At 38.1% G+C, this 24,061-nt stretch overlaps 1 protein-coding gene and 1 pseudogene across 1 annotated transcript in view; both read left to right on the top strand.

Moving 5' to 3' along the window:
* The window catches only part of CD96 (CD96 molecule), an 87,240-nt gene extending 63,610 nt beyond the window's left edge, over nucleotides 1–23,630 (top strand). The window contains 7 exon segments of the mRNA XM_057545716.1: nucleotides 6,621–6,689; nucleotides 7,211–7,282; nucleotides 17,616–17,681; nucleotides 18,467–18,556; nucleotides 21,207–21,330; nucleotides 23,523–23,551; nucleotides 23,554–23,630. Of these exon segments, the coding sequence (XP_057401699.1) occupies nucleotides 6,621–6,689; nucleotides 7,211–7,282; nucleotides 17,616–17,681; nucleotides 18,467–18,556; nucleotides 21,207–21,330; nucleotides 23,523–23,551; nucleotides 23,554–23,630 (527 nt within the window).
* On the top strand, nucleotides 12,918–14,023 carry LOC103020234 (cytosolic 5'-nucleotidase 3A-like; annotated as a pseudogene).
* Nucleotides 23,631–24,061: the final 431 nt, after the last annotated feature.

Below are 24,061 nucleotides of genomic sequence, written 5' to 3'. Positions count from 1 at the left end.
TTTTTAATTAATTTTGTAAGTGAAATAGGGAGCATTTTCTTTTTTCAAATTGTACTTATTTATTTTATTTATGGCTGTGTTGGGTCTTCGTTTCTGTGCGAGGGCTTTCTCTAGTTGTGGCAAGCGGGGGCCACTCTTCATCGCGGTATGCGGGCCTCTCACTATCGCGGCCTCTCTTGTTGCGGAGCACAGGCTCCAGACGTGCAGGCTCAGTAGTTGTGGCTCATGGGCCTAGTGGCTCCGCGGCTTGTGGGATCTTCCCAGACCAGGGCTCGAACCCGTGTCCCCTGCATTGGCAGGCAGATTCTCAACCACTGCGCCACCAGGGAAGCCCCGAGTGTGCCACAGTTTGATCACTGTTCTGCTGCTGCTGAGGCCATGGATGTGCACTGTTGCAACACTCTGTTCAGTTCAACACACAGAACAAACACTTCTGAGGGCTTGTAAAGGCCCAGCCCTGGAATAGACAAGTACCACACATTGCTAATACTAAACCACAGTGTGTAGACCACCCCAGGGCCTTTGCACTTGCTGTGTCCTCTACCTTAAAGCTCCCACAGCCCCTCCCCTGCCTCCGTTCTCCCTCTACATTCCTCAGGGAAGCCTTCCTGGGACTCTGACTAGGCCTTCTCTCCTTCAAATGTTCTCCTGTTTGGATTGGTTTATGTGATTCTCTGGTTAATGTCCATATCCTCCATGAACTTAAACTCCAGGGAAGCTAATCATTGTATCCCCAGTGCCAAGTACAATGCCTGGAAGATAGAGGCTCCCAAATGCTTGGTGAATAAATGAAAGAATGTAAGCAGGGAGTAGCAAAAGATAACAATGTTGAGATTGTTAGAGGTTGTGTCATGTAATGCCAAGAGGCCTTAACCTTGAACCATCGGTGTAAAGCTATCTCTAGCTGGCTTCAGCTCTGACTTCTGCATGATGGACAAAATCCCAGATTAAAGGGATCATTCTTTCAATAACCTATGCAACTTGGCACAGACCCTTAGGCCAAGACCAAAACAAAATTCAGCTGGAGACGAATAAGACTGAAATGACCTTGGGCTCCCTCAAGATAGTGATAGCTGTCATTGATCCTTTTGTTCCCAGAAGCTATGGCACTGATTCAGCCCTCAACAAACTCCACAGGCCTGCCTGTGAGAGGAAGCGTAGGGCTGTTATCTAAACCAGGCAAGAGACACAGTGAGGCAAAGATCAAGGCAGCATGCATGCCCGAGGCAGTGTTCCTCTTCCCATGGTCCAGGAACAACACTCTCTAGATGGAATCAAACGAATGAATTCTTCCCCTGCAGTAAATCTGCAGTAAGTAAGGATTTATGTCACATTATTTTCTGACCTCTAGAAGAGAACATTTAATCAGTCCTTTTAATACAAATAAAATTCCCAGTTATCATACGTCATCAGGATTCCAGTGAATCCTGCCAGAATCGAATCATATGTTACTAATCAGTGCTAGCACCCAGTGTGGGCAATCAGAAAATGTCTGTTCCTTCTAAGTAAAAAGTACTTTCAAAGGTGGCTGGCAGTTGCATATTAGACTGAGATTTCTAGGTGATGGTGGTAGCTCACAAATAAATACAAAGTTCTTGATTTTTGCTTCCTTGTTCTTTTTCTTCATCATCATCATCACCATTGTTATGATGTATCACCACTGTAAAACCATTCCTTTCTGCTTTCACTTACTAAGTCACTTGGTGAATACTGTGAAGGTCAGTTCTCCCAGTGAGAGGAAGAGAGTGGGGGAGGGAGGAAGAATGAATGATGCTGGCCCATGGGAAGGGAGATAAGAGATGAGACTATGACTGACAATGAAAGCCACACTTTCTCCTATACAAGGAACAGAGTTCCAGAGTAAAGGGATCATTCTTTCTTTTATCCTTCTGAGAATTGTTTAAAACGTGGATAGTCTTTCTTCTTTTTCCCTTCCCCTCCTCACTTCCTCTTTCACCTTTTCTTCCTGTATTAATTAGGAGAAGCACATCATATCTCTCAGTATCCCACAGTATCCAATGATTACTTATGGCTAGTTTTCTTCTACGCATTTTTTACTTTGTCTTGTACGGTTACAAGGTAAACTTACAAAATTTTAAAAACAGATAACTGAAGAAATTACTGCAAAGAGGGACAAAGATAAAGCCATCTCGATGAGAGAAAGAAATTCAAATTCACTTTGTGATCCATAGGTTCATAAAATCGTAATGAGCCAGTTGCAGAGGAGAAGCATAGCTGCTCTTGATGCAGAGACTTCCTGGGCCTTCCTCTAGAGGGCGTGGTGGAGCACAGCCAGCCAAATGCTCACAGAGAGTGAACAGCGGCTGACCTCCTTGCTATTCGACTGCCGGCCAGGGTGGGCCAGTGGGAGAACGCCAGGGCTCAATTCCCTCAGAGCAGTTCTGGGGTGTCCAGGAATGTGATCCCAATACTCAGTTTGAGACAATCTGAGCTTGCCCTGCAGCTACTTCGTGTCTCCTGCCGCCAGTCTTTTGGTGCATTTTTCCTGCCATTTGTCTTGATGAGCAGTAGGAGGCAGTGAGCTGGAAGTTACAGTGACTGCACGAGAATCTGAGCCACGGGGGCTCAGTGAGGTGGAAGAGGAGAGCTGCAGGTGACTCTGCCAGCAGGCATCACTACGCCATCAGAGAGCTAATGCCCAGCATGCTGCCGTTCTCTTCACCCCAGACAGCCCTTTTCTGGTGCAGCCTTTTGGAATGTAGTTCTTGACTTGGGCCAGCCTGGGGAGGAGGGATTGGTTACCTGGAATCAGAGTCCTTGTAGAAAGACCAAGGAAAGGGGGGCAATGGTAGAACTCATCAGGAGATTCGTCTATTGCTATGATATGCTTGTGTCTTCAGCACCTGAACTAAACTGCAGATGACCTGTTGTATAGCTTCTAAGATTACTTTTTAGTGTTTACCTCATGCCAGGCATTCTTCTATGAGAATTCATACGAATGATGATTTCTCAATCATCACTGTCACCCTATAGAAAAGTACTGTTATTTTAGACGTGAGGAATACAAGAAAGAGAGACAGGTCAGTAGACTTTACCAAGATCATACATTTAACTTAGAACTAAGCGAGGCTTCAGCTCACGGTATCTGGCTCTGGAATTCATGCTTTTAATAGCTAAGCTACACTGCTTTTGCACATCTCCAGGTGGTTTGCAAATCTGTCTTTTAGGCTTTGTATGCAAGTCTAATGCAATGGCTTCCTAGCAGTTAAGAGCTAGAAGGCAATCTGTCTTCTTGGCAGCATTTGACTGCACTGACCCAGCGTCTGGCACACAACGCTCACTCACAAATATTTGCGGAATTGGACTGACTGGCCCTGCGTCTGGAAACCCTCCGTCACCTTGGCTTCTCTAAGCCATAGCCCCTGGCTTTCCTCCTGCCTCCCTGGGGTCCTCCTTTCAATCTCCATTTTTCCTGCCAGTACCTTACATGGAAGTGGTCCTCATTGTTCCATGCTAGGCCCTCTTCTCTTCTTCCAGGACCCACCTTCTTTGGCACTCTCAGTTACTCCAATTACTGTCTACATGCTGATGTCTCACAAATACTCATTTGCAGCCTAATTTTACTCCTAAGATTCAGACTCACATGCTCAACCCTCTGGAATTGAATGTCTCATATGCACTCAGAATCAATCTGTCCCAAATTTATTTCATCTTCGTGCCTCTTGCCCTTCCAAAGCTATTTTTTCTGTTTATTTTCTCAGATAATGATGCCTTGATCCAAAAATCTGCCCAAGCTGGAAAACTGGAAGTTATTTTGACTTCTCTCTCTTCCTAATTTCCTACATTCAGCCATTTACCAAGCCTGTAGAGCCCACACTTGAAACCTGTCCACTTCTCTTCTTCCCCACAGCCTTCACGCTATAGTCCAGGCCACCCTTCATTTACCCTGGGGTCAGAGCATCTGTTAAGGTCTAGTTTGGTATTATTCCTCCGTGGAATCTTAAGGATGTAGCTTCTTCTTACTTTTCATCCTCATCCCTTTTCTTCTCACAGAGTGCCTTCAACATTCTGATCGGGCTTCAGTTCTCTCCCACCTTTTCTGTCCACACTGCTTGGGATATTCTGCTCCTTGCTTGCCCTCTTTCTCCAACTTGTCTGGCTAATTCCTGTCACCCTTCAAGCCTAGTTGATATGTCACTTCCTCCAGAAAGCCTTCGCTGAGCTCACATGTCTTGGTTATGTGTTCCTCCTCTGGAATCCCACAGCACAGTGCATTTTCTCTACCATAGTACTTATCTTCTACTGCAATTCTCTTTATACTACTTGTGAGGGAAAGAAAACAAACTACAGTAACAACAATTCCAACATTTCATTTTGTTCATTTATACTTGATATAATACAAATGTATTTATCCTAACAGAAAGAACCAATAAAAGGCCAAGCAGGTAACTGAGTGCTCTGTCCTGTAACCCATGCTGTGGCAGCTCTATCACATTTAAGTTGTGACTTCCAAGTCACTCTATGTCATAATACCTGGATGGTACATGAGGAAAGATCATGGGGGATCATATGTGGGATATTTTGTAGGACAAGCCTTGAGGTGACAACCGTCACTCCCACTCACAGTCCATTGCCTGGAACTTGGTACATGGCCACCACACCTAACTGCACAGGACGCTAGGAAGTGTAGTTTCTCTGTGCCAGAAAGAAGAGGACTGGGTTTGGTGGTCGACCAGTAATCTGCCATATTGACCTTTATTCTCACTAAATTGTATACTCCATAAGGGCAGGGGCAAAAACTCTCATTCTCTGCACTTTGTCTCCAACACTGGTACATAGTGGGAACTCGATAAGTATTCGTTGGATAAATGAAGCTGTGCATATCCTGTCTTTAAAATACTTTTTTCTGCCCATCCTGCTGCTGGCTGCCCATTTTCATTCCTCATACAGCATCACGTGAGGCAGCCTATAACACATCTCCCCGTATCTAACTGTATTCATGGAGCTGGTGTGTAGTATGTCTTTGGTGTTCATTGGTAGGCTGCATTGCAAAACGATTGTTGTTGGTCATCTCTTATGTGAGCTTCTTATGAACCACAATGCCATTTATTTATTTATCTTATATATACCTCTTTCAGAGATTTGATTACCCATGTTTTCTATTTAAGGCATGCCCTTTCCCAGAATTGAGGTACCTGGGAAGTTGCCAGGCTATTCACTACTAACTAAAGCTTGAGGGTGAATGAGCATATTGGCTGCCATACTGTAAGGATATTGTTGAGAATATTGTACACATTTTGCAGTATCTTTTTTATAAAGACGGGAGAAAATTTTTTTAATCACAATAAAAAGAATAGCTGTGTTTCTCTTAAAAATTGACTATCTTATAATGTTCATCAATGGCATAACATACACTTTTATATATATATATTTATAGATATTTTATTTTTTTAAAATTTTATTTATTTTTGGCTGCGTTGGGTCTTTGTTTCTGTGTGCGGGTTTTTTCTAGTTGTGGCGAGCAAGGGCTACTCTTCGTTGCGGCACGCGGGCTTCTCATTGCGGAGGCTTCTCTTTTTGCAGAGCACGGCCTCTAGGCGTGCAGGCTTCAGTAGTTGCAGTGCGTGGGCTCAGTAGTTGTGGCTCATGGGCTCTAGAGCACAGGTTCAGTAGTTGTGGCACACGGGCTTAGTTGCTCCGCGGCATGTGGGATCTTCCCGAACCAGGGATCGAACCCGTGTCCCCTTCATTGGCAGGCAGATTCTAAACCACTGCGCCGCCAGGGAAGTCCAATGTCATAACATATACTTTTTATTTCTTAGCATTGTTGCTAGAAAGTTCTGACTAAATGTGCAGTCCATATCTACTAAGAGAACACTACATCAAGAAATGCCTTTTATGTAATATCCCCAGTCAGGTTTCAACAAAACTCAACATTCTTTTTCTAACTTTATTTTTCCTTGCCCTTTTTTTCTCTTTCTATCCACTTCTTTTATCTTCTTGCACTTGCATATTTATGTAAGCCATCATGAACATGTTTTGGAACAAAGGAGAAATAAATATAAATAAAAAATCTATTAAAGATTTGTCTTCCCTAGAGACATAAACATGTTTCACTGTGATGTGGTAGGGTATTTTTCTTCTTCAATCTACCTTGCTTTATATCCAGAGGTATTTTCAAATGAATATGAATTAGTCTTTCATTTTGGGGAGAAGGGAGGGAGGAGGAGAATGGGAAATATGGTGGCTTATAAAGATGGAGATGATTTTGAAAGCTAAGAATTGAAGTAAATATGAAACCATATTTAGTATTGGAAAATATTATATACAATTGTGAAGATTCACTACAAGATAAGTTCCATGAGGGTGCGGACCTTGTCTTCATTGTTTATTGAATGTCGAATAGTCTTGCACACAGTAGCACTAAAACAATATATTTTGAAAGTGTGAATGAATGTTGGGTGTGTAACCACAAGCATAGAACTTTTGAACTCAGTTTCATAATTTATAAAATGAAGCCATTAGAGTATGTATTCACTAAGATTCTTTCCAACTCTAACACTCCATGCTCTACGTGCCACCCTTGTTAAGCATAGTGGCATATTTAAACATGTGAAAGTAAATACCTATGACAATTTGGGAATTTTTTTGCAAAGTAGGTTATCCAGCTCCATCTTCAACAGCCCTTGTAGATGTGACTACATCGACTCCAAACGTCACCCCTCCAAGTGCTCAAAGTGAGTATAGCAAGGCTTTCCTCATGTGACTCAAAAGAGACAACACAACACTACTGCTATGATAATATTGAGGTTTGGGCAAAATGCTATATTTTTTCATTTGATGTTGATATTTTGGTTTTGAGTTACTCTGTGGCAAGTTATTATCTGGTGACTCTATATTGATATGCCAATCACTGTAATCTTAAAAATATGGGTTGGTGATTTGTTATTATATTGTATTTTTCATTTGTCCTGGGATTTTTAAGGTAATATTAAAGTAATCTTTACAATACTCCCAGTGATCTGAGTTGGTGACAAGAACAGAAAAAGAAAGAAAATCAGTGACAAGTTGGCATTAAACATAAACTACAGACTTTTGCTTATTATGCCAGCTAGTGTTCCTGTGTAGCAAAGCATATTTTCAATTTCAGATTTCCCCAAAGTCATATCGTTTAAAAATTCAGCACATCAAAGTAAAATTAAATTACAGCCTTATAAGAAAGTGGAATTCTGAAAATTTTGTCTTTCAGCCAGCAGTTACGACCTGACTACCCGAGGCTTCAACTACTCCTGGACCTCCAGTGGGAAAGATGCCAAATACTGTAAGTGTAACTGTGAGTCCCTTGGAGTACTCTGGGCCTCATTCATTTACCCAACACATATATTGAACAGCTACTGTGTGCTTTGTTTAAAATCATATTAACAAATATTTGCAAGGCATTGACAATGTTTAAAGCATTGTTGTAGTTGCTAGGGATATATCTGTAAACAAAACAGACCTACGTTCCAAAATCTGGTGGAAGAGAGACAGACAAACAGTGATAAGTGATACAGAAAAAATAAAGCAGAGAAGGGAGACAGTGAGAATCAAGGGTGAGGGGCCACTGCCCTTCTAAATAGCGTGGTCTTGAAAGGCCTTACTGAGGAAGGCAACATCTGAGTAAAGTTGAGATAAAAAAGCATACTATCAGTAGATCTGGGGAAAGAGGGAACTAGCTAGAATATGCACATCACTAAAAAAAAAAAAAAAAGGAAAAGAGAGAGCCCAGTGTGAGGCACAGAAATGGTTTGTTACTTGTCATCTGACCAAGTAGCAGCAGGGTCTGCTGATGCTGCTTTAGCAGGTATTGACAGTATTTGAAAAGGAAATATACTGCCTCTTAGTGGTACAAGACAAAGATCAGCATGGTGGGAAGCAGCAAAGGATGTGGCTAAAGCGAAGAGAAACCTGGATGCCACAGGTGCAGGACTTCTGAATTTAACTCCCGGGCCCTTTGCCACAGAGTAAATGTGTATGTCCCTTTTAAAAAGCATTTAAGTTGTACATTGAAAACCTCTAAAAGTCTTTTATACCCACTGGCTCAGTCAGTCATCTCACTGCTGGGAACTTGTCCTTAGGAAATAAATCAAAGAGAGAAAAGGAACCTGTGTAATATCGCTCTTTGAGCATAATTTATTTACTTTATCTCTTTTATGGACCTCAGATTCACAGATTTAGATTAATCACAATCTTTAATTCATGACACAGTTTCATTCTTAGTCTGGGCATGGCGCTCTATAATTTAATGTAACACATTTCTCTCAACAAATACGTTGATAATATAATAGACACCCGTGAACTCAGTACCCAAATACAGGAATGAAAAAGCAGTATCAGAAGAGAGAGCACACAAAGAGATCCATAAGGCAGTGTAACCTAGATGTATGTCAAAGGTGGCATGCAGAGTACTGTAAAAAGAAGAGACTGTTCAGCAAGTGGGCCCAGGAACATTGATTTTTTATAATAAAAACATGTTAAAATGCACTCCCACCATGCACAGTACACAAAAATAAACTCCATGTAGTTTAAGATATTTGTGTCAAAAAGCTAAATATTAAAACATGTAATAAAATTAGGGTGAACTTCTTCCTGGCTTTGGGGTAAGAAAGGGCTTAAAGAAGAGACCTAAGGCACTAACCATAAAAACAATTGAAAAATTAGAATACAATAATATTAAGAAAATTTTTTTCATCAAAAGACTCCTTAAAGACAGTTTAAAAAAAGGCAAACTATAATCTGGGAGAAGATATTTGCCACACGTATTTGAAAAAGGATCAAGAATATATAGTTAGCAAAGGATCAAAACTTTATATCAAGAATATATAAAGAATGCCTACAAACCAAGTTTTAAAAAGACAAAAAGCAGTAGGAAATGAACAAATAGGCACATCACAAAAGATGAAACACAAGTAGCTAGAAAACATCTAGAGATTCTCAGCCTATCTAACAATCAGGACATGCCAGTGAAGACTAAATTCAGGAAGTCATTTAACACATAATCAACTTGCGAAAGTTAACAAGTCTGGAATTGCCAAGTGTTATATAGGATGTAGATCAATATAATTTGTTATATGTTGCTGGTGAGGGTATTAATTGGTACCATCTCTTTCCACCACTTAGGCATTATGTTTTATAGCTGAAGAGTTTCATAGCAGACAATTCAACACTTCTACTCCTAGATAAATACCACCCCAAAAACAAATTATTACATGTGTCCAGGAGATATGTACACAAATGTTGGGGGAAAAACACTACTCATAATAACAAAAAAACTGTAAATTATCTAAATGGTCATAGTTAGGAGGGTGGATAAATAAACTGTAATATAGTCATATAAAATACTATGGAGCAATGAAAAATGAGTGAATGGCAGCCACGTATGACAGCATGAATGAATCTTAATAACACTGTATTGAGTCAAAAAAGTAAATGCCAAGTGACAATATATGGAATGATATTTTAAAGTAAATTTTATTTTTTTAAATTTTAAAGTTTTTTAAAATTTTTATTGAAATAAAGTTGATTTATAATGTGTTAGCTTCAGGTGTACAGCAAAGTGATTCAGTTATACGTATATATAAATATATATTCTTTTTTACATTCATATTTTTATGAGATATTGAGTATAGTTCCCTGTGCTATTCAGTAGGTTCTTGTTGGTTATCTATTTTATATATAGTAGTGTGTATATTTTAATCCCAAACACTTAATTTATCCCTCCCCTCTCCTCCCCTTTGGTAACCATAAGTTTATTTTCTACATCTGTAAGTCTATTTCTGTTTTGTAAATAAGTTCACTAGTATCATTTTTTTAGATTCCACATATAAGTTATGTCATATGATGTTTGTCTTTCTCTGATGTTTGGCTGGCTTACTTCACTTAGTATGATAATCTCTAGGATTAAAAGCAAGTACAACCAAACACTATATGGCTTAGGCATAATAAGTGATAAAAATTTAAAATATATATAAGTAAGTGAGTAATAGACAACATTCAGAACAGCATTTGCTTTTGAATGGGCATACAAGGGATGGGATGGGGAGTAAATATTTATAGTGTTATTTATAATAATTCCAAAATCTGTGTGTATGAGTTGAGGGTAGGATGAGATAATAACTCAATGGATATTATGAAGCCAAACAAAACAATAGCCAAAATGTACTAAGCTACATAGAAAAGGGTAGAAGCTGGGAATTTTTTACCAATCAGATATTAATTGATAATAAAAAGCATTAGACTGGGGATGAAAGTTCATACTTAATAGATTAACATTTATCCTATGTTAAACATAAAATTGATGTTAACATAAAATTGAGTTGTTTATAATAAACTATGCTGAAACTCTACCTACACTAGTTGTCACCCTTTATTCTTGATACTATAATACAAGAAAGTTCCATGAGAGTGTTTTTTTGTTTGTTTACCTGTATCCACAGTGCCTGAGATAGTGCATGGTATTGAGTTGGTGCTCAACAAATATTGTTGAATCAATAAATGAATTAATACTTCTTGGTTACAGGGAAGGTAGATCATGTAACAATGGGGATAAAAATTTATTGGACAATGTTATAGGAAAAAGCTGAACTCCAACTTAAATTTATGCTATGATTGCATATAAATTATCCCATATTTTAATTAGCATCTGATGTTTTCCTTTGTTTATTTGAATTATTTGATTGTCTATTGAAATTATACTAGAATGTAAGATACACAAGAAAAGGGACCTAAACCTTTTTCTGTTGTTCACTGTAGTATTCTAACATCTGTAATAGTGGCAGGTAACAGTAGGTGCTCAGCAAATATTTGTCAAATGATTGAAAAGGTATGTGTACATTTGGGCAAGGAAGAAAACACACACACACACAGTGAAAAGAAATGATCTGTTTAATTGAAAGTGTTGAGCTTTTTATTATTTGTTTTATTTAAATTGTTATTACAATAGCATGTGTGCCCAGAATAAAATCCTTTTTATCCTGTGCATCACATCAATATGAAGCATAGAGGCCACCCAAGGTACTTTTTGCCCCAGAAACTAGAAAATTGAAAGTGTCTTGCTTGAAAGTGTTTCCTAATTTACACAAGTATATTCTTGGTCTTTTCAGTAGATTTCATAATGAAATGAACTATTATAATCCTTCACATTTTCTGTCCTTCCCCACTTGAAAACTTCATCTATCCTCAGACATCTCTTTATCATTCTTACCATAAAAATAGCCTTAGAAATTGTGAAATCTAGGAAGGGACTCTAAAACCCAACAAACAGTTCTTTTTCCTGGCAGTGAAAACCCACATTTTTATTTATGCAAGAAGATCTTGTTAACCATTTGCCATTTTTCATCCATAAGCTTAGAGAAAAAATTCCCCACAGTGAGTTGCTCTATTTATAATCATTCACAAAAACACATTAGGATCCAACAAGTTAATATTGATTGCTCAGTCCCAAACTGTTTTTGAAACATGTTTCTACTCATTGGATTGGGCTGCAATATGACATCCAATATTAGATGATGCATTTGGCAAGATTCGTGTCAGGCATTGGTAATGGGATTTTTTTCTTCCAATATGTTTATTTCAATAGATTTATGAAATGTTCAGAGGGAAAAAAAGAATGATAATGGATGGATTTCTAGTGAAATAAACCCACTAGCAGTGTTTCTAGGGCCCTTGCTATTTATGAACACATTCTATGGGATATTTGCTTATACACGCATTTTGTATAGCTCATATATATTTGGATGTCACAAGAAGGTTGTGAGTACATTGCATTTACAATAAATTTATTAGTGTATGTTTTAATATATTCTTTTGTTGTTATTTTGTTATTTATTAATTTGAAGAGGTCTTGGCTGCGATTCAAGAATGTTGGAATCTAATCCTAGTTCAGCTTCCATATTTCCTACAGTCTAGAACAGTAATACATATTTTACTGTAACCATCTATGAAATGGAGATACCAAATCTGAACTTCTAAATATCCAAAATGTATGCGCTTAATAACATCCTGGGACACATTTTCATCCTGACACAGGTGATCAGACCATGGAGCAGAAAATTGAAGCTTAATTACTTTTTTCTTTCTGGTTTTTCCTGCCATCCATCTGGCCCAGTGGAGCCTAAAGCCACATTGAAATCAGTTTGTCTAAGTTAGGCAAGCGGAAAAATGATATGAGTCTCCATGGGTCCCTAAGCCTCCAATTTATCCCATTACCAAAATCATCAAGTTCACTGTCACCACATGTGTGCACAAACACACACACACACACACACACACACACGCCTCAGAGTACCTCTTATCGATCTCACATGAGGTCTTTATTCTGTTCTTTGACCTTGCATCCCATATTCTTCAGAATTTACATATTCTTCTTAAATCTTACAAGTGCATTTCTTATCCTGTCCCTGGTCCTGGCTGTTTCTCCTCAAGTTCCTGGTAGTTGTGCCTAATAATTTCATAACAACCCCTTCTACTTTCCATAGGCAGAGGGTGATGGAGAAGCTAGAGTTGAGGAGTTGAAGGTCAATGGCAGGGACACAGCAATGCCAGGACCTACAACGATGCTGGGCCCTGTGTCAGGCTGCACTATAATCTCTTCAGTCCCTCCGTTCCCTGTTGGCCAGGATGCTGATTCTCTAAATTCACCATTCTTATCTTCAAATTCTAAAATCTTATATGTCTCAGATCACATCTCTTTCCATTTTCCTTTTATCTAAAACACTGTTCTGCTCCCATTCTGTCACCTAATTCCTCATTAGGTCAGCCTCAAATTAAAGATTTATTCCTCTGATTTAAAATTCTATCCTCTGTTAAAATACCAATTTCTGGGGGCTCCATGTTCTTCACAGTTAGTACACAAGCCCCACACTTCCAAAGCTCGTAAATGTCATCTTTGTTAGGAAGACCATAAGGGGGTCCCATTTATGGACTAAGTGATCATGGCAAGAGTGGACACAGTAGCTGGTGCCAGTATTTGCATCCTGATGGAAGAGGTGATGCTGACCCAGTGTATATTCCCCTTGAAGAAAAAGCTGGGGCAGAAGACCAAGATCAGTGAGATCTCTGTGTCCAAGCCCTGCATCTATGATTATTGCTTGCCACCCTATGCCTTTGTTCTAGGACAAAATTAAGGGCAGAACTCAAGAGTGTCTTAAGGAAGATTGGTTACTCAGTGTAAAGTCTGTACATGTAAAAATCATGCCAGAATTTTAGAAAAGTTCAGTTTGCCTCAAGAACCCTATAAGAGTACCAGAAATTATCTGTGATGTTGTCAAAAGAGGAGCTGCCAAGCCAGATAATCATGGACTTTTACATGACAGTAAGTAGATTTTCCTACAAAGGGAAAGATGCCTAACATGTCATAATATTATTGAGAACTGTAAGCTGGTTACAAATGAATGTCAAAAAATGTTATTGCAACTCAAGGAAAAAGACAATGCTATCGAAGTTGATCTTGTTTTTACCATAGAAGTACCCTTTTATGGTAGAACGGTATGCTAAGTCACAGAGTCTCCATGTCGAATAACCTTTATCAAAAGCTAAATTTAAAAGAATTGTGGAAGAAACTGATGTTATGCTAAAGGAGGGATATAAGAATTTATCTGAGAAACTCTAACCACACCATATCCCTATGTTCATATTTTCGACCAATAATGGTGATGTACTTAAGGACGTTATCCATCAAGCTGGTGTTTATCATCCAAATGTCAAAGTAGTGTTCATTCATGGATTTTGATGAAAACGTGTTCTCAAAGAATTTAAAGGAGAATTAACCTATATATTTAAAAAAACATAATGATACCTTGAAGAGCACAGAATATTTCAATCAATTAAAGGACAATAATAATTTAACTCTGCTGAGAGACTCCCAAGGAGACTTAAGAATGGCAGATGGAGTAGCCAGTGTTTAACACATCCTAAAAATTGGATATCTAAATGATGGAGTGGATGAGCTTTTAGAAAAAGTATTGTTTTAGTGAAAGATAAATCACTGGAGATAGCCAGCTCTATCTTACTGAGGATTCTATAAACTGGTATTCTTCAGGAAGACCTCTCTCCTATGGGAGCAGTTAATACAAGAACTGCCCATCTCTTAATCTTGCTGAAATGCTCTTAATTGTAATATATTCTTGCTCTTGAAGTTTTTCCTTTACATTACTGAAATATTTTCAGACATGTTAAGTCTATCAACTGGAAACTTCTTTTTCTTCACCTCTCTCAACATACTTTCCTCTTTATTTCTTTTTTAACAGATTTTGAAAAATCTTAAAGCCAAAATCAGAAAAATAACTCCCTAGTTTTCCAAAGTGGATTTTGTAATTCAATTTTATCACACATATTTTGAGATCTTTTTATACTTGAAAAGTTTTCAGAAGGCCAACAAGAAGTTTTATGAAATGGTCAAATAACTTACATGATTTTAAGTTAAGTATTGCCATTTTTGCAATTTGGATGGATCATGCTGATGGTATTACCATCTCCTGAAATTGTATTATGTTTGGTTTTCTTGTTTGGAGAAAATCAAAATTGACCAGAAAAGACTGGTGCTCTGTATTTAATGAAAAAACTGTTGGTATCCACATGTAGCTGATCATTACATGTGTTCTATATTGACTCGCTGATAATAAACATAAAATAGAAAATCTTTTTTTAAATACCCATTTCTCTCAAAGTGATAACACTTGTTAAACCATTCATATCTTAGCATAAATTAATTTATCATATCCTTTCTTGCAAACAGACTTTGAAGAGATAAGAAATAAAGGCTTCAGGCCATAAAAGTAGGAAGTAAAGGAGACACCATATTGGGCAAAAAATCTGTAAGGTTATCCAGAACAAACTGCCTTCTTCATAATTTTACCTAAATCCAGGCCTGGTTCCAATTTCTTTTTAGTTGGTTTTGCTCTTTGTCAATCAAACTCCTGGCTTAATGGCGTAAACATTAAAAATTGGCATTAAAAATGTACCCAGTCCATTGTCATCTATAGACCTTGGCATTCTGTCTAGAACAGAAAGTATCAAGATCACATGTACAGGATCATAGAACTATATTGAAGATAAGAACATCTCCCTGACCTAGACAAACTCAAAATAGCTATATACAAAATCACCCTAACCTGGTGGGTGACCCCAAGTGGAGCAGCTATCACAGACTGTCCTGTGAGCAGTCCCCAGAAAGCAGTGACTTTCAGCTCTTCCAAAGGGCCTGGTAACATACCTTTGTCTGCAGCTGTAACTGCCACTGGCATCTAGAGAGAAACCAAGAAAGGGTCAGGCTAAGGGGGGTTTTAATGTTTGTTTTATTTTATTTTGGTTTTGCTTATTGTTTTGGTCTTGACACAAAAGAAAGCATTCAGCTGGGAAAATCATGTATACTAATGTTTTAAATAAATGAGCATAATGTTTTTCTACTGACTATAACCCTATACTACTGTAGTTATTTTACTTTACATTACATTAGAGGCATGTTACCAGGTACAGATATGTGGAGTCTGCCAAGAAGTGGAACTTTCTTGCCAGAGTTGGATAGCTAAACAAAATGAGTTGATATATCTATTTCAAAGGCCATATGTGCTGCTGGAATTTGCTGCCATCCACTCAAGGGGAAGGTTTGCCTCTGAATGTATCAAAAGAACTCACCCAGCAGCTAACAAGTCCTGTAACCACAGGGGTCTGATTATTCGCTGTTGACACTTCAGTTTTCATGGTCAAACAATAATGTCAGCTTACCCTTCAGGCTATACTACAAAGCTACAGTAATCAAGACAGTATGGTACTGGCACAAAAACAGAAATATAGATCAATGGAACAGGATAGAAAGCCCAGAGATAAACCCACGCACATATGGTCACCTTATCTTTGATAAAGGAGGCAAGAATATACAGTGGAGAAAAGACAGCCTCTTCAATAAGTGGTGCTGGGAAAACTGGACAGCTACATGTAAAAGAATGAAATTAGAACACTCCCTAACACCATACACAAAAATAAACTCAAAATGGATTAAAGACCTACATGTAAGGCCAGACACTATTAAACTCTTAGAGGAAAACATAGGCAGAACACTCCATGACATAAATCACAGCAAGATCCTTTTTGACCCACCTCCTAGAGAAATGGAAATAAAAACAAAAATAAACAAATGGAACCTAATGAAACTTAAAAGCTTTTGCACAACAAAGGAAACCATAAACAAGACGAGAAGACAACCTTCAGAATGGGAGAAAATATTTACAAATGAAGCAACTGACAAAGGATTAATCTCCAAAATTTGCAAGCAGCTCATGCAGCTCAATATCAAAAAAACAAACAACCCAATCCAAAAATGGGCAGAAGACCTAAATAGACATTTCTCCAAAGAAGATATACAGATTGCCAACAAACACAAGAAAGAATGCTCAACATCATTAATCATTAGAGAAATGCAAATCAAAACTACAATGAGATATCATCTCACACCGGTCAGAATGGCCATCATCAAAAAATCTAGAAACAATAAATGCTGGAGAGGGTGTGAACCCTCATGCACTGTTGGTGGGAATATAAATTGATACAGCCACTATGGAGAACAGTATGCAAGTTCCTTAAAAAACTAAAAATAGAACTACCATACAACCCAGCAATCCCACTACTGGGCATATACCCTGAGAAAACCATAATTCAAAAAGAGTCATGTACCACAATATTCATTGCAGTTCTATTTACAATAGCCAGGACATGGAAGCAACCTAAGTGTCCATCAGCAGATGAATGGATAAAGAAGATGTGGCACATATATACAATGGAATATTACTCAGCCATAAAAAGAAACAAAATTGAGCTATTTGTAGTGAGGTGGATGGACCCAGAGTCTGTCATACAGAGTGAAGTAAGTCAGAAAGAGAAAAACAAATACCGTATGCTAACACATATATATGGAATCTAAAAAAATAGTGGTTCTGAAGGACCTAGGGGCAGGACAGGAATAGAGATGCAGATGTAGAGAATGGACCTGAGGACATGGGGAGGGGAAAGGGTAAGCTGGGACAAAGTGAGAGTGGCATGGACATATATACACTACCAAACGTAAAATAGATAGCTAGTGGGAAGCAGCCACATAGCACAGGGAGATCAGCTCGATGCTCTGTGACCCACCTAGAGGGGTGGGATAGGGAGGGTGGGAAGGAGGGAGATGCAAGAGGGAAGAGATATGGGGATATATGTATATGTATAACTGATTCACTTTGTTATAAAGCAGAAACTAACACACCATTGTAAAACAATTATACTCCAATAAAAAATTTTTTTTAAAAAGTCCTATTGGCATCTTTTCTTTACTGAAGGCCACTGTAACACACCTGGGCTTTCATTCTTTTAGCTCATCTGTGGGATAGAAATGAGAACAGTCACAACACACTCTCTGGGGCTGGAAAAACCTCTCCTAGTGTTTTCTTCCTGCTTTAAATGGCTGTGATCAAAACCTTCCCTATTAGAAACATCTGGACCACAGGCATTCCCTCAACTCCCACTTTATTTTGGGACATTCTAATGTGTGCTGAATTTTTAGGTTCAATTAAAGGTCAAGAAGCGACAATAAAATAATTAGTCTTATACAGATTAACTTTTCCATTATCTTCTTCCTTTAGCAGCTTCATGGATGCCCAGTGAAACATACAGTTCATCCCCCTCAAGGGCAGGTTCGACACTTCATGGTGAGCACTTAGGGAAAATTTAGTGTCAGGGAAGGTTGTGGTCTGCTTTATTTGATCAGAGGTGGAAAAATGAGAACGAAGCCAATCTCAGGTATTTAAAAGTGCATCTTGATGAAAATGACAGTGATGATAAAAATGACAATGAATGGAACCAAAATTCTTCCTAGTCACTTAAAAAAGATAGTCAGAGACCAAGTCTTAGATTTGTCTCTATTTTATTTCAAAATGAAATCTACATAATAGCATTTGGGGGCCAAATAAATCCATTAAAGTGCATTTTAAGTTTTAATTTTCCATTGGAAAATGGAATGATTTGTTGACATGGATTTGTCTACTCAGATGTTGCAAAGGAATTTTTATTGATCTTATCAAACATATTAGAGTGGGAAGAATCAGTATTTTGATTCATTGGACCTCTGATAACCTGGGCCACTATGGATAAGCCTCATCTTTCCATGACACCAACTTCAGACATTTTCCCATAACCACTTCTCATGGAGATTCTTTAGCAGATATTATTTTGTTGTATGTGCTGTATTGTTTCTCTTTTTTTCTTTAAACCAATAGGAAGTTTCACTCTTTGGTAACTGTTAGACAGATCCTAGGATACCAGTCCTGTGTAAATTGGTCCTTAGTAAACTTTACATATAATATTTTAGGAGCATTTAGGCCATTCAAATTGAGCCCTTTCTAATAGCAAGTGAAGTTCAATCACAATTTTACACTTCTTGACCAGGTGGAGATGGTCATTAGGATCAGTTCAGATATCCCCTTTATATCCCTAGGTGACACCTTCACCAGCACAGCCAGAGCATTTTCAGAAGTTCCCACAACTGCCAATGGATCTACTAAAAATAATCATATCCATATCACTGGTGAGTCATTCACCATTTTTAAAAATTTTATGTTTTACTCACTCAACAAGTATTTACTGAGTACCTACCATTGGTCAGGTACTGTGCCAGTTGTTGGGTATACATTGAAAACATTTGCCTCCTGAAGATTATAATCTATTATAGATGATATTTAGTAAATAAATAATCATGCAATTAAATTTATTTGTGACACATCTTATGGTATAGTACAAGGTGTTGCCAGAGTCTAACAGAAAGCTCTGATTTTAATTGGGGAACAAGAAAGGATTCTCTGAGGATATATTTAAAATTAAAATCTGAAAAATGAATAAGAATTAGCCAGGTAAAAAGTAGTGAGAAGCATTTCAGTTCTGTGAAAGTATAGTCTGATTTTTGGAACAAAGAGTATTCCTATAATTCAACTAATAAAATTTTGTCAGTGCTAAATGTAATCCCTTGTTTTATATCATAAGAGGTCATGGTATTCAATAAAGTTAGGACCCTCCCAACACAGATCTTGATTGTAAATTCAGAGGCATAATCAACTCTTTCCCTTCAGAAGGTATTCACTTAACTGGTGAACGTTCCACCTGGGGACTCAGTTTATTTCATATTGAGGGTCGTACAGTCCTCAGTCACTGGACCATCATCCATCCTGCACACCACATAGCAGTAGAGCTGCAAACTGACATCCTACTAACATCTTTAACTATTGGTGCCTTAAAGAACTGCCTAGTTGAGAGACAGGGCAAGATTGGAGCTCTGCTTCTCCGCTAAGACATTCCTGAAGTCAATGATCTCATTTTCTATATTTGGTTGGGAGAAAATTAGTAAGCATTGATGGAAGACCTATTAGAAGACCTATTTAAAACCTTTTGTTCTTTCATTTCTCTAAAACTTTGGAGGTAAAATGTTATATTCCACCATATTACCAGTGTAGAGCTTAGTAAGTCTTGACTTTACTAAAACAGAACTTTGTGGAGTCCTAAATTGACCTCTTGTGAGATTATTTCTTTTGTGATCATGATATTCCAGTGGTTTGAACTACTGTGAACTCTCTAGCCACCTGTGCATACAATGAGCCACACGGTTACGTATTTTAGGACTGTGTGAGCTTCCAGGGTACCCTCAGTGTCTGCTTTGACAGGGCTAGAGTAGCGTGAGCATCAGGAAGACCTTGAATCCCTGGATACGTGTTGTAAGAGGAAAAATCTTCAGCACTGATACCCAGTGTTAACATGACATCATGTGGCTGCCATCCAAACTATGTAAAACATAGAAGAGATTTGGTAACTAATATTTTAAATCCAGTTTTTTGGCCTGTAGTTTTTGAAACTTTGCTTTATGAAAAGCAGTGTAATAAATCTGAGGCAATCAACAAAATTAAAAAACTAGTCTCCACCTACAATCAGTTTATAATCTAGTTAAAACGATGAAAAAAAAAACAATCCAGATATTTCTGATACAAAAATGCACTTTTTGCCCAAATAATTTATGTAATCTGAAGAGCTAATGATCTACCTATAATGTATTAGGAATTTCACTGGAGTGTTGATAGAAATAAGGAAAGCCTGGAAACAATTTAACTGTCTAACATTAAGAGGCCAATTAAATAAACTATGGTAGATCCATACATTGGGGAACTAGCCAGTAATTTAATATTGTAGAATGAGGAAAACCTCTATGCACTTCTGTGAAAAGTATTTCAAGAATGTTTTTTAAGAGAAAGAAATCAGGAACAGAACAGTATGTACAGTATGCCCCCATTTGTAATAAGAAGGGATATATATTCATGGTACATATATTTGCTTATATATGCGTAAAAAATTTCTGATAGGATACATAATTAACTATTAAAAGTTATTGCCTCTAGTGTGGGTAGCTGGCATCTGAAGAAGTAAGGATACTTCCTTTTCATTGTAGTTTTGTATTTCTGTACTATTTGAATCTTTAACATGATCATAAAACACTTTTTAAAAAGGAAAAAATTAAGCAACTATATAATTATAAACATTCCCTTTTATTCTCTGCCAGGCAGAACCAGACAATCTTATTTCCTAAGAGGGTTTGTTTTCTTAATTTTTCCTTCATGTTAGAGAAAAAGTAAAACAGTCCAGAATATTACATTTATATTGCCTCTGGCCTTTTTGGCTTTAGACTTTCAGGCCTTTGAATTGTTACAATGCTTTTTACTCTTTCCTCCTCCTCCTAACACACTAATATTCCATAAAGCATTTAATGACTCCTTAAAGAATAAGAAGATCCAAAGCTAGACCAATATTTCTACATATAAAGTTTTCTTTACTGAAGTGAATTTGGAAAACAAATTTACAGATGATCAGTTTTATTTATTCATTCTTACAAATACCATTTCACTGGGCACCATGTGCCAGGAATTGTCCAGGGTCTTACGGATATGAAAAAAAAGAAAAGATCAGTTCTGGAACATTCTAACAAGAAAGACATTCATGTAAAATAAGCAATTGTATAAATGCAAAAACAGATATGAGAACAAGGCATAGACATGGTCCCAGAGCATGACTGTGATCAATGAACACCCCATGGCCTTTGGAGAAAACGTGTTTCAGGTAAGCAAATTAATTCAATTCATCCTGTTTTCCAGTTGCCATACTTTGGCATTAAAGTTCGTCTCTCCTTATGCCCTTTTCAGGTATCGTGGTTAATCAACCCAAAGATGGAATGTCCTGGCCAGTGATTGTGGCAGCTTTGCTCTTTTCCTGCCTTGTATTGTTTGGTCTTGGAGTGAGAAAACTGTGTCAGTACCAAAAAGAAATGTGAGTCCAATAATAAGATATGCAGGAACAGATACTTTTTTCAGTACAAAATATTCACTCAGCACTTTAAATATCATTCCTAGATAGCATTTATCTCATATTTAACTGAGGAAATAAGGCTCAGAGAAGCTCAGAGAGGCTACCTCGCTTCCCCAGCACCACACAGTTGGGATAAGATGCACAACTTCTGACTTCGTCCCACCTCTCCTTGTTCAGGCTGGAGCACTCACTGGATGGAACAAGTCAGTGGGCATGAAATGAGAACTGAAACTGATTTTTCTTTTAATCTTCATTATTTTTTTCATTTTCATGCATCTATGAACTTCCTGGGCCCAGCTGAGCCTAGATGCTCAAGTATGAAATTGAGTGAGAAAGGTAATTTTAAGAAATTTCCAGCTGCTTTTCAGCAGAATGGGCTTTTACTGCCCTTTTCCTTTTTCCCCACGGGGAAAAACAAGCAAGCAATGAGTTACCCCTTTTCTGTCTTATTGAAATATTTTCCAAAACTCTCCTCCCTCCATTCATCTTTCTGAAATGACATGGAAGGTTAAGCCTCACTTTTCTGACTCGGCTATTTTGGATCAGTCTGGATTAGGCCATGCCTAGAGGAGACCCTCAGAATACATAGAGCTGATCTTCCACGTATCTTACTACTACTGTCTCAGATAACATTGACCATGTACTCTACCTTCTACTTAGAGTACCCTCGAAGACTCTATAGCCATGTGCAAGGAGTGTTTTGTGGTGAATAAAACACCAAACAGAGTCAGAAATTCTGGATCCTTGTCCAAGTACTACACTTTGGCCACCACGTGACCTTGAGAAATTCTTAATTTCCCATAAAAGATAGAAGTGCACATTTCTTAGAATTTTGTCCACCTTTTGATATATATTGTCTCCATTAAAGCATCAGAGAACCAGGTAATAGGCATTGGGATTTTTATATTAAAATGAGAAAATGGGAATCTGAAACTATGAATTGATTTTTTTTATTGTTCTGTATTCAAATGTCTGTGTTATATAGAGATGAAAAACAATCTCTCCCTCTCTCTGGAGAAATTAAGGTACTAGGGATTGATAGACAAAGGGTAGAAGTATTTGAGTCATGGACATAAATCTGCTCACAGATATACCTCTATTTCCTGATATCAAGAGAGCTGGAGCATTTGTACATCTAAATGCCACACTAACCTTTATGCTTGATGCACTTCAGAGAGAGAGATGAATTGCGCTAACATAGAACAGTACTTTATACAAAGACAACTTTAAGAATATTCACTAAAACAAGCAGAAGGAATTTGGGCATCATCTATCCAGTGCCAATCAACTCAGAGACTCAGGAGAGTTTACTTCCCGCTTCCATCCTTCCCCACAGTATACACACAGTGAGTATGTGCGTGAAGGCTGGGGGTAAGGTTGGCAAAGGGACTATTAGAAAAGCTGCCATCTTTGGTCCCAGAATTTTAAAATTTTGTCCCTGAAGGAATGTTTTAACCTACGTAAGAGAAACACTTCTTCTATTAGGAGGCAGTTGCCATGGAGAGTGTAGGTTCTGGTTAAAAGGCTTGAATTGCTGGTCAGGTTCCTTTGAACAAGTTGCTTAAAACCTCTGAGCCTCAGTTTTATCTATGGAATGGTGACAATAATATTCAATTCCTAAATACAAATTATATAATGCTGTGATTAAAATGATTTACAAATTATAAAGTATCACATAAATATTAATTAATGCTACTATCATAACAGCACTAAAAAGCAGGTTATGCCGGGCTTCCCTGGTGGTGCAGTGGTTGAGAATCTGCCTGCCAATTCAGGGGACACGGGTTCGAGCCCTGGTCTGGGAAGATCCCACATGCCGCGGAGCAGCTGGGCCCGTGAGCCACAACTACTGAGCCTGCGCGTCTGGAGCCTCTGCTCCCAACAAGAGAGGCCGTGATAGTGAGAGGCCCCCACTCACCACAACTAGAGAAAGCCCTCGCACAGAAACAAAGACCCAATACGGCCAAAAATAAATAAATAAATAAGTAAAATTAAAAAAAAAAAAAGCAGGTTATGCCAGGAAAAAAATCTGAGAGAACCTGGGAAGCATGTCTCTTTCACTTTCTCTGTTTCCTACTTTAAACAATATATTATACATACATACATCACCCCCTGACGTTCTCAGCGTTGAAGGAGCGATGTTTTGTTCCTAGCATGGAAAGACATCCGCCTTTCAAGCCGCCTCACCTCCCATCAAGTACACCTACATTCAAGAGTCCATTGGAGGTGATCTGCCTTGTCATGAGCTGGAGACACTCTAGTCCTCTGAGAGTTTGCCACACAACAAAACTCTGCTAGAATCCTATCGAAAAGATAGATATCGTGCTTTATTAATATAATCACCCTCTAGCCAAGTCTCTACTGCAGTTGAAATGGATGTCAGAATTGAATGACCTGTTTTCCCAGCAATTCACCCTTTTTCACCTGCACATGCTGGAAATTTAAACAAGAGTGAGAGGCTATGTGAAGCTGACACCTAATGCTATCTGCAGGGATTTTCTTGCTTATTTAAGAAGTGCAAATTAGGCTGCTGTCATTAAAAAATACTTGCAGTGTTTTTATTTTTCACTTTAATTCTCTGAGGGGATAACAAGGGTTTCAAGCTTATGTCCATACGAGATCCTCTTCTCTTTGGGGCATCTGCTAACATTCTAAGCTATTTGCCAAAATTATGATAATCTCTGAGGTTTGT

This window comes from Balaenoptera acutorostrata, chromosome 4, assembly GCF_949987535.1.
Source record: "Balaenoptera acutorostrata chromosome 4, mBalAcu1.1, whole genome shotgun sequence".
NCBI lineage: Eukaryota > Metazoa > Chordata > Mammalia > Artiodactyla > Balaenopteridae > Balaenoptera > Balaenoptera acutorostrata.
The sequence above is the reverse complement of the archived record's forward strand: the minus strand, read 5'-3'. Positions and strand labels throughout refer to the sequence as shown.